This window comes from Thunnus albacares, chromosome 3 (genome assembly GCF_914725855.1).
Source record: "Thunnus albacares chromosome 3, fThuAlb1.1, whole genome shotgun sequence".
NCBI lineage: Eukaryota > Metazoa > Chordata > Actinopteri > Scombriformes > Scombridae > Thunnus > Thunnus albacares.
The window spans coordinates 13,194,164-13,208,464 of record NC_058108.1 but is presented as its reverse complement, the minus strand read 5'-3'; the positions used below and the strand labels follow the sequence as shown (position 1 = coordinate 13,208,464).

Here is a 14,301-nt window from a genome sequence, read left to right as displayed (position 1 = left end):
AAAACCTCATGCCTGCTTCCTCGACAGGGTCCCAGTGTGTGTTTATGTGTGTTTGCATGCATGTGTGTGTGTGTGTCCAGTGGTCACTCTAGTCTGTGTTGTTGCCCCCCCCCCCCCCCCCCCCTCCTCACCCCCCCTCATTATGTCAGCCCCCAGATCTCTCTTTCTCTTTCTCTCTCTCTTGCTACTAACTGGAGTGGGCAGCTATAAAAGGCAAATGGACAGTCTAACCCCCCCCCACCACCCACCCCCCCCCCCCCCCCCCCCCTCCCCGCTACCGCCCTGCCCCCACCGGTCCTAAAAAAGCCTCCCACCAGTGGGATCGCAGGATAAGTTTTAACAACGCTGCAAGCCAGGGCAGTTTATTATACACGTGTGTGTTTCTGATCATGAAAGAGTCTGTAAATCAGTGTGTTACTTTGTTCTTGTTTGTCCGTGTGTGCAGATATGCCCTCCATCCAGTCTTTAATGTTTTGAATCATGGCTTTTATTGGTCGACGTCTCTCTCTTTTTTTTTTTTTTTTTTTCCTGTGTTCCTTTGCCTCCATTTTGCCATGGAAACCCAGCATGTATTGTAATGCCTTTGTGAGTGTGCTTTTTTTTTTCGTCTTTTTTTCTTCAGGCTGGTGGCTGGTTGCCATAGGCGGGCCATGGGCAGCAGCCAAGCCTTACAAGGCCGTGCACCACTCAGGTGGGTGCTACAGTGTGTGTTGTTAGTTACACGGCACCGATTCTTCATCTACCCCTGCTCGGCAAATGATCAGAAATGTGTTGAGATATCAATGGCTGTGCATCCGTTCAAACCTGACCCACAGTACTACAGGATCTAAAATTCATTTTATTCAGTCACATAGTGCAGTCCAAGTCAAATATTTTAAAGATTTTAAAATACATCTGGTTAATTTCAAGTAAATCGCTTTAATGAGATGACTGACTGTAATAACAATGTACTAAAGCAGCTGGTAGTTAGTGGAGCTCTTCAGCAGCCCTTCAGCTCACAAGAGGACCAGCAGCTTCATTATGTGTCATTTATGAGGTGTTTTGTGTGTGTGTGCGCGCGCGCGTGTGTGTGTGTGTTTTTCTGAGGTGCGCGGTGGTTACTCAGAGGTTAACGGTGTTAAATAATACTGTTTTGTAGATGTTTACTGTGCTAATGAGCCCTGTGTGTGTGTGTGTGTGTGTGTGTGTGTGTGTGTGTGTGTGTGTGTGTGTGTGTGTGTGTGTGTGTGTGCGTGTGTGTAGTTTAATATTTTATTAACACTTTATCAATCTTTGTAACTAAGAGACTAACAGAGCTAGCGGATATGTTTGTAAATGTTTCATCCAATACTTAGTAGTTCAGCATGTGTGATGTTAGTTCAGCTGGGTTCTTCATTGATGTATTTTCAGTGAAACTACTATGATGTCCCTTAAAATGAATACCTAATGCTTAAGTTGTATGTGTAGTTATAGTAAAGACAAGTTTATGAGATAGTTCTCTTGTACAGACTTGTTTGAACACAGTAAATTGTAAAGAAAAGTAGCTTTATCGTTTGGCCACAAGATGGAGTAACAGCTCCTTAAATAGAGACAAGTCAGGGACCATGTGGACTGCTTGAGCTGATATCGTACCCAATGTCAGTTCTTTGTTTCAGTCATAAAATGTTATAGGTGTGTTATGCATGTAAGTTTAGTCAAGTAATATTTTTATTATGACTATAAAAATGGTAAAAAAAAAAAAAAAAAAAAAAAAACAGCAACTAAATACTGATACTCTGTAGTGAACGTGGTCTTTGTTGCTCCACCTTGTTCGTAATAAGTTCCTGTTCCTTTGAGGGATGTCCAATATTCAGTGACGTTGGCTTATATTCCATATTCAGAAAGTCCAGTGGCGGGGTGTGGAATCTCCTACTGCGAGAGTGGTTCTCCTGCGGGTGCTGAACAAAAAGCAGGTAAGATCATTTCAGGATGTTGAACTTACTTTTATCCTCCAAGAAAAAATAAAACCAAAAAAGTACCTTGGAATTGACTGTATCTTCTAGACATGCGCTTCTCAATTTCACTTTGACCGTGCGGAAAAGTTTATCAATGCTGTGTTTTTACCACTGAATGTAGTTTAACAGTAATAACAGCTGTCTAAATAATGAAAACTTTAAATTGCCATCCATGTTTTATTTTTTTTATTACAGATACACTTGTAATATAAACTTTGAAACTATTCTCCCCTCTGAATATCTTATTAGTTTACAGGACATTGATACAGGGCTTCTAAAGCAGCTTTCAAAGGTGCAAGGCGGGATTTCATTTCTTAATTCGCCGTTTCACAAGTGTTGGAGTCTCACTGGCTGTTGATGTGGAAAGTGCTTTTACACTTGCTCCTATGTATGGACTCGGCAGGAAATACATGTGCAGTGAACATCATCTCTTTCTCATCAGGCTAAATGTAGTGACAGGGTCGAGCAATCAACCGTAGGCTCTTACCCACTCTTATTTTTAAATAAACTTCTTTTTATGCTGTCTAACCAACAGGAACAGTGAGAGACAAGTGTTGCCTCTTTTTCTTCACATGCTTTGTAGAAATAGTAAGGGAGTCTTTTAATAGAGTCAAAGACATTCAGAAAGTTATCTTCGTCTCAAAGTGTCAAATAAATGGTAACATCATAAATGTATGCAACAAACCCTCCTACTGTGAGTGTTAAAATGTGGTCTCTTTACTTCTTCGGAAACACTTTGTTTCAGAGGTGGATCTAAAAAGACGCCACAAGAAGGAGTTTAACTTGACTCGGTTGGACTTGTACAGATTCCAAACTATCTCTCATTAACCAAATATTGTTATTCCTCTCCGCAGAACAAGTTTTTCATCATGAACACAGACAAACATCCTGCTGGATTTACCCCCTCAGAGGAAGACGGGACGGGTGAGTATCTGATTCCTTCTCTATAGTATGAAAGCCTACGTGATCAGGCTAGCACTCATTTCTCCACAACTGCCACCATCCTGCCTCCCGCACTGCCTGAGCGCACATGACTGTAGAGTACTGAAAGCTGAAGGCGTACATGTGGAGGGATTTGTGCAGGCTGCAGCTGATAGCAGCCCATAAAGTCACCAATGTCATCATGCAAATGTATTATTCCCGAAGGGTTTTTTAATATATCCTTCTTACTTTTCAATGAAACAAAAAGTAACACAAAGTATTTACAGATACACAATGTGTCAACATGTCACTGTTTCAGACGTTTGCCGTGATGCTGCAGATGCAAAGCCAAAGGAAGAGGAAGAAGAGAGGGAGGATAACTCTTTAAGCGAGAATGGAATGCAGTGTGCTGAAGGTGTGATGGATCCACGTAAATGTACCCACACACACATATGCTAAATATCTTTGACATCTTTCCATCACGCTTTACATTTTAGCCATTAAGCTCACAGCCTTTTTTTTGTTCATGGACAATGTATACAGTCAGAAAAAATGTTAAGGACGCTGCTACAGCCTCAACAAAACACTTATGTTGAGTCTCACATCTACTGAAAGAACTAAAAAAAAATGTCTTTATTATTAGCGTGGCCACTATGTATTTCTGTGTTTATGTGAACATATGTTTTAAATAATTTCACATACCAAAGTGTGGTAGAATTTTCTTAACACATAGAATAGGTTTTTATTCTTTGACTTCAGTTAAACATGAAATAAACATGTTAAAACGACTTAGTAAGAGGCTTTCATCAAACAGCAGTGGAATATTATCTACTAGGGAGAGATGACATATGAAAAGTCCTAGGTGCCTGATGTAAGGATTTTGAAGGTTTCAGGTGCTTTGGTTACCTTGCGGTTTGGTCAAAGGCACTTTTTTGTGTCCTCTGCACCAGTGCTCATCATGATGTTTCATTCCATTCCGTCTAAAGTAATTTGCAAGTAGTTCTCAGAATAATTTGGTATAACTCTCAGTATTTGATTTAGTCAGTTTTTAACAGTTTAGGTGGAGTTAGAGCAGTAAGATGAGTCCCAGGTCTGCTTTATTTATGCAGTGTGATGTATGGTATCATATAGTTTGGGTAACGCTTACATTTTTTACAGCCCACAGCGTAATTACTAATAGTGTACCAGTACAGTGTGTACCTATATATATATGTGTGTGTGTGTAGGTACAGGGGAACAAGATGTGAAGTTATAGAAAAAAGGTAATACTAGGCACTGATTCTGGAAAAGGATAATGCTGTGCATGCAAAAGTACATGCTTTTAATTTAATTCTAATGCTGTGAGCACCACAAATTAAATTCTATTCAGCTCACTTGTGTTAAAGGTGGAGGCAGAATCATCTTTGAGCATGCCAGTATTGTTTGTCACAAATATTGTCTTTTCAATTAAATATGATTTTGATGACAATAAAAAGCTTTAACAGGGAGATCTGTCTCAGGCAGAGATCAAGCCTGATGAATTTAATCTACCTCTGATTCTGGTAGCTAAAATGAAATGAGCATTTACATAAATTGTTACCCCCTTATTGCATAACTTCACATCTTGTTCCGCTGTACCTATATATATGTATTGGTACATACTGCACTGGTGCACCATTAGTACAAAAGATTACACTGTAACTCTGGAGTAATTATGCTGTACATTGCAGGCTGTAATCTAAAGCAGGACCATAATTAGATATTCTAACATCATTGATATGATGACATTGCCTTATATAAACTCTGCAGTGTACCCTCACACAAAGCAGGAAGATTTGAACTGTGATTAGCTTGTTTCACTCATGATAATTTGAGTCTCAAAATGTTTTTATCAGACTTGCGACCTCAGTGCTCCATATGTCGCTTAGAAAAAAGAACATGGTGTTACAGACAGCTCTCCTATTTATTTCTGACTGCCACCCATCTGCCCCACCGGGTGCACTTCCTAAAGCCCTGCTCTGCGTCTGATGCATAGCCTGCGGTTGACTGCTCTTAGACCCTGGACTCTATATCGGGCCTCTCGGAGCTCTGTGTGTGCAAAGTTTCCATAGCACCTCTGAGCGCTTTCCACAATACAAGGCGCTGCTCTTCAGCTCATCACCAGTCACCGCCAAGACCACAGTGTGGTTTCTGGATGGAACTGAGTGTACGGGGGGTTGGTTGACACTTAGTAAGAGGCTAGGTGAGAGGTCCTGCAAACCAAGCCTCAGGACTCTTGCATGTTGTGGTGATGAGACGTATGCATATGTGTGAACAGATCCTGTATGGTATGGAACTTTGTTCTATGATAGGTAGAACTTGACTTGACTTGAAGTTAAGACTTGTGGCTGAGCATATGGTAAGTATAAAAGAAAAAAAAAACAGGGAAAACTTGCACGTTGTTGAGTGCTGCAGGCTGATGGAAGAACTTTGTCTGTTTTCAGCATCTGTGACACATGCAATATATAATCAATGTGAAATCTCTTTTTAAAAGCAGATGAGGAATTGGTGTTGTTGTCGTGAGGCGCCTGCTGCGTCTCTCTCCTGCCCTGGTTCTAGTTTCTGTGTATTCAGAGGAAATGCCTTCCCCTTATCTCAAGCACACATCTTCTGAATCTTTTTGTGACACTATACATCGGCCCAAATAAAGCTACCCACACTTTGGAGACGTGCTAGTACTGATATCAAACTAACAACTATAAATACAAATGTAGAAGTGAAGATGTCAGTGTTTCACATTCTTGTTGGAGTGGGGTCTCATCAAGCTTATTTAGCACCTTACTTGGAAGTGAGAAAAAGAAATATCAACTTTTGTATATGTGCTATACATCACTCAATATCTTTGTTTTATTCTCACATGATTCAGTCACTTCATGTCTGTGTAGAGCAAATGTCCTTCCAAATATATCCTTTGCTTGTCTCTTGCTTCCTCCTTGCTTAGGTGCAATAAAGACCGAGGCTGAAGAGATGGACGATAATGAGCAGTACTCCAAGACTGAAAAAGAAAGCGAGATTGTACCAAAAGAGGAAGCAGAGGGGGCCAGCGAGGACGGGATGGAGGAAGGTTTTGATGAAGAGAGGACAGAGGGGGACGATGATGAGGAGAGGGATGGGGAGGGGGATGAAGAGGGAGATACTCTGAGCGAGCCGCAGGACCTGTCGCTTGTAGACTATTCACGCTACGACAGTGCCACCCTGACAGACGCCCACACAGCAGCAACGACAGAAGGGGCCTACGTGCCTGGAGCTGTGGCCCCCCGCATCCAGGCAACAGGCAAGCTCAACTGTGACATCTGCGGCCTTTCCTGCGTCAGCATCAACGTACTGTTGGTGCACAAACGTAGCCACACGGGTAAGCACAGGAACACAACCCAAACACCTGACCTCAAATACAACAGTTGTGCAATCATCACACTGTTGATAGCATTAGGAGATAGTGTCTTGTATTGGCTAGTTCAAAATGTTGAGTCGACTAACTACGATTAGGAATGCAAGATTCTGCATCAGACATGACGCATGTGTCCTAACCAGTGCTGCAGAAACAGCAAGAGATTGTGAAATACCCTCCTATTGTTATTCATATGTAAAGCACATGCAATAACTTAGTGATTTGACCACAGTGACACATAAGGCAACACATAGTACATCTACAGTCTTTATCATGCCCTGAATTGTGCAATTCATGCAGTAACTCCCTTATTTATATGGTTCATCAAGGTTTAAAGTATACAACTTAGGAGCATTAGTAGAGCTACAGTACAGAAAAAGAATCCTCAACCTGAACACTCATAGTACACATATAAGTTTTCTGTTGTGGTCAGCTTATTCTCTATCCACATACACATTTGTCATTGCTGTATTAGCACACATATTAAACAAAAAAATGAAATCTACAAACCCTGTAAAGAATTAATGTCAGAGTTCTGCTCTTATATGTAGCATATCATTTCTTCCATAATTCTTCAGTATGACTAAAAACACAGAAGTGGTATATTGATCATTTTTGATTATAAGAAATTAAGATATTAAAGCTGCCACACTCCCTGTTGTAATCCATGGTGCCTTTACGTCGCTGGATTCAATGTGATTGCATCATGGCTTATTTTCAAAGATCAGTCATATTGAATTTAAGAGAATGAGGTTATTGATTTGAGTTGTAAAACGTACATTGACGTTACAATTTTGCGTGACACAAAGTTGTAACGTCAATGTATGTTTTACAACTAAAATGAGTAAAGATGAGTAAAGCTGAATAGCAGAATAATGCCGCCTTCAGATGGAACTAATGAGGCTGTATTTTCAACATGGGAAGTCTACTACACAATATTCTGGGTGTTTGTGTGGTTTGAGCCGTGAAAACATTGTTTCTAGGTTTCTGACAGTCAAAGTGGATGTCGCCTTGTTCCCTTTTCAAAGATGGTGAATGATTCTGTGTTTTCTGCAAATTATTGTAATACAAGGAACAAAAAAGGGGTTGACAATTAAAGTATATGATAAAAAAAAAGTTATTTTTTTAAAATATCAACATAGGAGCTATCACAGAATTGTTGTGAACACCACATTATGTGACTTACAATGAGTGAACTGTTGTGTGATCAAAGAGTTAAGAAGTAAATATGTTGAAATGTGAAATGCACAGGACTGTTTTCCATGCTGCTCATGTGTTTTTGTCTCATTCAGGTGAGAGGCCATTCCATTGCAGTCAATGCGGGGCCTCCTTTACCCAGAAGGGAAACCTGCTTCGCCACATCAAACTGCACTCCGGGGAGAAGCCTTTCAAATGCCCCATGTGCAGCTACGCCTGCCGTCGGCGTGACGCTCTGAGCGGGCACCTGCGCACACATTCTGGTACCAGCCAGCCACATACACACTCTCAATCACTCACACGTGAGGCTGATGTGCACTGATATAATATGCACCGGTGTACAGTATCGTGTTGGTTGGTTTCTCACTCCTTCAGGTTGTTTTCTCACTTCTTTTTAAGCCTGCACACATGAGGTCTGCTGAGCCTGCATGGTTCTTCCAGTAACACCCTACCATGCACTCATTCGGTTACACACATCACATATGACATCTTACTCATTCACCTCTGGAAACTTACTCATTCACTGTCAGTTCACGTGTTTCACCTGCAGACATTCTGCAGATCATCAGTTTTGTATGAAACCATGTACTTAAAGAGATATAATTGCGCTGTTTAAGTTTTGTCAAATGGATGTTTCATGTGTTAATGTTTAACTGACACTCCTGCTCACAGTAGAGAAGCCCTTCAAGTGCAACCACTGCAGTCGCAGCTACAAGCAGCGCAGCTCCCTCGAAGAGCACAGAGAGAGGTGCCATGTGTACATTCAGAGCAAAGGTCCTGCTGAAAGAGGTGAGCAGGCATCGCAACACTCAACGTGTCTCACCACCACGTTCTGACACTCACTTCATCAAAACATCATCGAAACTCCCAACTTGTATTCTTTGCAGACACACACACACACTTCACACATGCACATGTAGCTGTTAATGTAATCAGACCACTGCACAGTCTACATAAACACATTTGTACATACACAGCAGGCTTACAACTAAAGCTGTTATTGCTTACAGATCCTGTTTTTATAGCCTCATTAAATTAATGAGCTTATGGCTGTTACCCCATCATTAGAGCTAAATAGGTTATGGCTGCTGTGGTGTGGCGGCACAGCGCTGTGAAGACCGCTTTTCATGTCTATAGCAGCAAAGGGGAAGAGAGTTATGTAGGGCAAATGTTTCAGCCCAGCCACCCAGCACACACATACAAACATAACCCTCTATGTCTGTAACCTCCCCCCAAAAATGCCTTTACTGACAGGACAGTTGCACAGTTGCAACACACACAATGCTATGCTTCTGTGGTCACCAAATGTCGTAAGTTTACGCCTGATAGTGCCGTAGTGGTGAGGAAGTACATCCTCATCCTGTGGTCTCCTCTCCTGCACTGGTGAAGTAAAAAAGCACCAGGAAGTGAGGTCAAAGGAGCTTCTGATCTCAAATTAATATCTCGTTCCTCCCAGTGCGACTTTTCTGAGCAGCTAGGGTGTTTTGCAAGATTTTTTTTTTTTTTTTTTTTTTTTTTTTTTGCCTCACTTTATAAACTCAAAGACATTGACAGGTGGACAGTCGCAGCTCAGTGGAAAGCTTGATTGTAGTTTTCATTTCCTCCTGTGCCTCAACTCCTTTTACTCTCACTTTCTTGCTCTCAAGCAGAGGACGGCCACACATCCAGGACTCCGATGGGCACTGAGCGTGCTCTGCTGCTCGACAGGCTTGCCAGCAATGTAGCCAAACGGAAGAGTTCAATGCCACAGAAGTTCACCGGTAAGAGCAGCGTAACTCACAACACAGACATGTAGGAGTTGAGCAGAGACACTGACTTCAAACAGAGAGTTGTGTTTTAATATTAAAGCAGCTTATAGCATTCATTTCAAATTTGTTTTTCATTCATTTAGATTGAAACAAAAAATGTGAATGTCTGCATTTTTTAGTTTGATTGATATGTTTATTTACTTAATATTTGCTATTTTACCCTTATATCTTAATTTTAATACTGTCCACTTGTTTACTGACTTTTTAAATGTGAAACTTCAGAGCTGCTACAGCTATATGCTGCTCTGTTTTTTTGTGCTTTCTGCTGTGCATTTATGCTACTTTAGATGACAGAATTCATGTTTTGTACAGTATGTGAAGTTGTCTGTCTGAGCTACTTGTTTGTTTGTCTGTCTGTTTGTCTTTGTGGGCCTCCATCTCTTGCCAAAAAGGAATTGAGGGCAGAGCACCTGCCTCATACCTGCACACCTCACAGAGTGTTCTCCACTGCCCTAAATTCTCAGCGAGAACTATGTCATAGGTGGGTATTGGTAACCATACATGCGTGAATAAATGGATACATGTTAAAAAGGGTAACATGCTCTTGAAACCTCTCGGTTTAATTATTCACTTTGTGTAATTTGATTCAAACTCAGCGTATTTGCCTGAGTGATAAATGATCAAAAGATATGAGTTTCAGTAAATGGCTGTCTTGGTACAGCAATTTCCCAAACTTTATGGGCGTTAACACACACACACAACGATTTTCAATAGTTGGCTTTCACCTTTCTGGTTAAGTCTAACTAACATTGGGTTGTAGTTTCACAATCAAGCCTCAAGCTGCTCGCAAAACGAGGGTGTATTGGCAAAAAAAACCTCCTACGTCTCTCTATCAGGTTGACAAATGAAGTGAGATCTTTCAATATGACAACCACAGGGGGAAAAGAGAAGTAATGTCTGCAACCGCAGAGAGAGAGAACAGGCGGGAGGCGAGAAACGTGAGCAGGTGCTTCTATGTCTATACTTCTGTGGTGCAGCTGCACTAGAGGCCTTCGTCTGCGTCGTCTGCTTCCTCTCAGCCCTCTGTCCTCTCATGCCTCCAAGCTCAACTGCTGGCTCAGGATGCTAGATGCTTTAAAGTCTCTTTTGTCCTGTGAACCTGGCGTTCCCCAGTGTTGCTATGGAGGTTTTCCTTTTTGTTGCCTGGGGCTACACATTTTTCTCCTTTGCCTCCACTCAACACCAAAGTGAGGACCCCTTAGAGTCCTGTCAGGATTACTGTTAGATCTTTTTCCATCTGTAAGCAATAACTGCTTTAACTGCTGCTTGCTGTCTGTTGTATTTCTCTGGTCATGCTCTTAGATGAAGTATATGATACCTCCTCCTGCGGAGTCTTGAGTGCTCTTTCTTCTCGTGTTGCTGGTCTAGGCGACAACGGTGTCTGCCTGGACTTGAGCTTTAACAGGGAGCTGGTTCCCCGAACTGACGTCAAGGACCCTCTGCCGAGTTCCCCAGGCCCCGACTCCCACCATCAACAACAATCCATGCTCACAGACAGCGAACCGGCTCCCTCCCACAGGCCCTACCCCATCCCGTTAAGCCGCAACGACATCAGCCCCATGGGCCTCACTAACGGCCACAAGATGGGCATGCCACTCCTGGGCCTCCCTCATACCGCCCAGCCACCCCTCGGCATGGACTCATTCCACACTGACGGCTCCCAGATCTCCCAGCCCATCATGTACAGCTTAGGGCACCTGCTGGGGGGGCTGAACCACCAGAACGGTGTCCCTCACCCACACGCCCAGCCCATCCCTTTGTCCCCTCTGGAGGCTTTGCGGGTGGTGCGGGCCGACGGAGAGGCCGGAGGGCTGCCCGGGGCGGTGTATCCCTGCGGCCACTGCAGAGTGATCTTTCTAGACTATGTTATGTTCACCATCCACATGGGATGCCACGGCTTCCGCGACCCACTCGAATGCAACGTGTGCGGCCACCGCAGTCGGGACCGTTACGAGTTCTCCTCACATATAGCCCGTGGCGAGCACCGCCTAGAACTGAAGTAGCTTTCATTCATGCAGACATTTACATGCTTATACAAACACACATACACACACACACACACACACACACCTGCTCAGACAGATAACACTGTATGAGCACACACACAGATTTACTCATATAAGTAGCTAGTAGTATCAGAAATGAAAGCATGAAGTAGCAGCTATCTCTCTCTCTGTCTTGTGTCTGTGTTCGAGTGTATGTGTGTGCATGTGCGTGTGCGTGTGTGTGTGTGTGTGTGTGAGAGAGAGAGAGAGACGTTAAAGGAGTGTGACGGGTTTCAGAGTGTTCTTAGTCATACTGTACTCATCTGAAAAGATGGTCTGTAAAGTGTTTATGCGGGAGTAATTCTACTTCCTATTCATACATAAATTTTTACTTAATGTTCTTCGTTGTAGCCACTGTTTATATCATACAGAACTACATTCAAATGTTCAACAAAGTAGCAAATATGAGTGAATTGCTATCTGCTGTAAATGTTTTATTGTTATCTTTGTAAAGGTGTAAAAAATAAAAGCAAACCCTTTTTTTTCTTTATCACACCTACTGTAGATCTGCACCTTGTTGAGAGAGGTTTTGCTTCTCTGAAAAAGACTTGCCAATTCAAGACTACAGAAAAAAAATCCTATTATCTAGAAGGTCACATGTCTCCTTGTAGGCTGTGGTTTTGAGAGTGCAGTTCACGGCTTCAAAGGACATCACTTCGCTCTGCACCATGTGTTGGTTTCTCACTCCTGAATATTACATTCATTTAGTGCTCCCGCGAGTTAGAAATGGCACAGTTTTGCAGAGATGTTTTTGTCACATAGTAAAAAAGTAGAAATAGGACTTACAAATCTATTTCTAATCTCTAGCACTGAGGTTATGGGGATATAAATGGATTTTGAGGTAGGTCTAAATTAAATATAAGGTGTTGCTGAACATCATAAGAATTCTCTTGACATCAAGTTAAGGCTGTATTGTCAATGTTAAATGTTAAATCAGGAACAAAGAGAATGTGTACCTGTGCCCCTGCAGTATCTGAGAATTGGTATGTTCAGAAAATGATCAAATGAGGGCGGAAATGTCGAATGGCGCTTGTCTTGGTTAGGAGACTGTTTCCTAATTTCATCATGGGATTGAGGCAGCACTGTGTCTTTCCCGGATGCTGAGGAGATGAATGTTAGAGGATCACAAGTCTCTTCACAGCAGCATCCATCTGCTGGTGGAAACTTGGTACTGCACGACGGTGAATTAGTCTTGAGATGTTTTTCGGTGTGCAGTATCGCTCACACAGTTGGATGTTTGAACTTCACTTTGTAGAATGATGTATGCGCAGAGTTTGACACTAGAAGGCTGTTTTCACATTCAGCTGCTGAAAGTGGAGAGTTTCTCTGTGCTTATTGAAAATCAGATTTTAAGGAGGTTAGCCTACAAGTTTGATTTGTGACATCACAACTAGTTTGGAGCCGATCCTGGTCCAATATTTAACTTACACAAGTGTGATGTAGAAACTTTTAGCCTCCAGTGCACAAACACTGTGTAAGGACGTTTTTAATCAATAGTTCATTCTTCCCACTTCTGTTTCACTTCACCCACATAATGGACAGTAAAATTACTTCAGTCTGTAAGACTCAATATATGGTAACTTATCTGCATATGGGAACTTTTGACCGGAAATTTTTAAAATGACCAGGTTTGGGAAGCTCCACTGTCTTGGGGCACTGACAGCTAAATCTGTCTATTCAGATTGTATCAGGGGGGTTTTGGCAAATACATTACACAGACTCTGACTAGCATTAGTCACTAAGTTAATGTGTTGTTGCATTGGACTGTGCGTGCATGTGAATGTGGAGGCAGTTCACCCACATCTCAGTGCAGGGACTTGGTCACGCCTTGGTGCCTTCAGACTAGAACAGGGTGTTAGCTTCATCCAGCTGCCACCACACTATCTGTCCTCTCCATCAGTGCCAGTTCCCTTTTTCTCTCTTTGCGTTTGAAGAGAAGTGACACTTGTGAAGCAAACTGTCATCACAGCCTCATGTCCATATGTCAGATTAAAAAGCCCAGTCATCCATTTCAAAAGTACAACCACACTGCTTCTCTTTTTCCAATTATAAGAGGCTGACTTCAGGGTATTTTTCTTCTGAGTAGCTTGATAAAGTTGTTTGTTTGTATGCAGAAATTTAAGGTTGCAGTTGATATTAGAGTAGTTTCAGGTAATCTAGCAGGATAAGGAAAAAAGACGCCATACAAAATATAATCTCTGAACATAAGAATAAACATGTAAGAAAACAAAAATGGGAATTGACTTTTGAAAGCCCTGCTTTCTGCCTAAACTGTGTGTGTGTGTGTGTGTGTGTGTGTGTGTGTGTGTGTGTGTGTGTGAGTGTGTGTTTGTGTGTGTGTGTGTGTGTGTGTGTGTAGTCCCATTTCCACCATAAAACTGGCCTGCCAGACAGAGTTTACTCAGCCAGTCGAGACAGGAGTCATAAAGCAACAATGACGCAAGTCCAGTCCAAATGAGAGGCTTCTGGTGACATCTGCTGACTGAATTATAGGAGTCAACTTGACAGCCCAAAATCAAAATGAAATCCATGCTATTGTATTTTAACTGTAATGACGACACACTGTACACTGGCCTTAAAAGTGACCGAGGAATCAAATTAAGTTTGTTTTTGAAGCATGAAACCTTGATACTGAGGAACTGGGTTCACTGACAAACTGGAATTTCATGTCTGTTTGCTCTTTATTTTTGTGGCTGAAAGAAAAGAGAAATTGGTCTACTAATAAAGACATATATATGTTGTTGATTGCTTGTAGATAATCAAATAAAAAAATAAATCAGAATCAGGCAAACTGAATTATTATGGCAGTAATATCAACACAGGTGTATCATCCACCACTGTGGATGTTTTTTATTTCTGACCCGGACACTGGATGGTGAAACAGCTTGTAATTGTTGCCCGGTTGTTCTGTGGAAATCCTGAAGATGGCGCTGTTGAAACAAAATTGATAG

At 42.0% G+C, this 14,301-nt stretch overlaps 1 protein-coding gene across 5 annotated transcripts in view; it reads left to right on the top strand.

Moving 5' to 3' along the window:
- The window catches only part of LOC122979231 (DNA-binding protein Ikaros-like), a 32,426-nt gene extending 20,581 nt beyond the window's left edge, over positions 1-11,845 (top strand). For 2 of the 5 annotated variants that reach the window (XM_044346517.1, XM_044346518.1), the window contains exons 3-11: positions 623-691; positions 1,860-1,931; positions 2,828-2,897; positions 3,214-3,330; positions 5,854-6,264; positions 7,593-7,760; positions 8,170-8,286; positions 9,144-9,257; positions 10,674-11,845. In XM_044346517.1, the coding sequence (XP_044202452.1) occupies positions 2,843-2,897; positions 3,214-3,330; positions 5,854-6,264; positions 7,593-7,760; positions 8,170-8,286; positions 9,144-9,257; positions 10,674-11,308 (1,617 nt within the window). In that variant the 5' untranslated portion in view covers positions 623-691; positions 1,860-1,931; positions 2,828-2,842 and the 3' untranslated portion in view covers positions 11,309-11,845. The remainder of the gene's footprint in view (positions 1-622; positions 692-1,859; positions 1,932-2,827; positions 2,898-3,213; positions 3,331-5,853; positions 6,265-7,592; positions 7,761-8,169; positions 8,287-9,143; positions 9,258-10,673) is intronic. The other 3 variants (XM_044346520.1, XM_044346521.1, XM_044346519.1) reach the window with 3 other exon arrangements.
- The last annotated feature ends 2,456 nt before the right edge of the window (positions 11,846-14,301 follow it).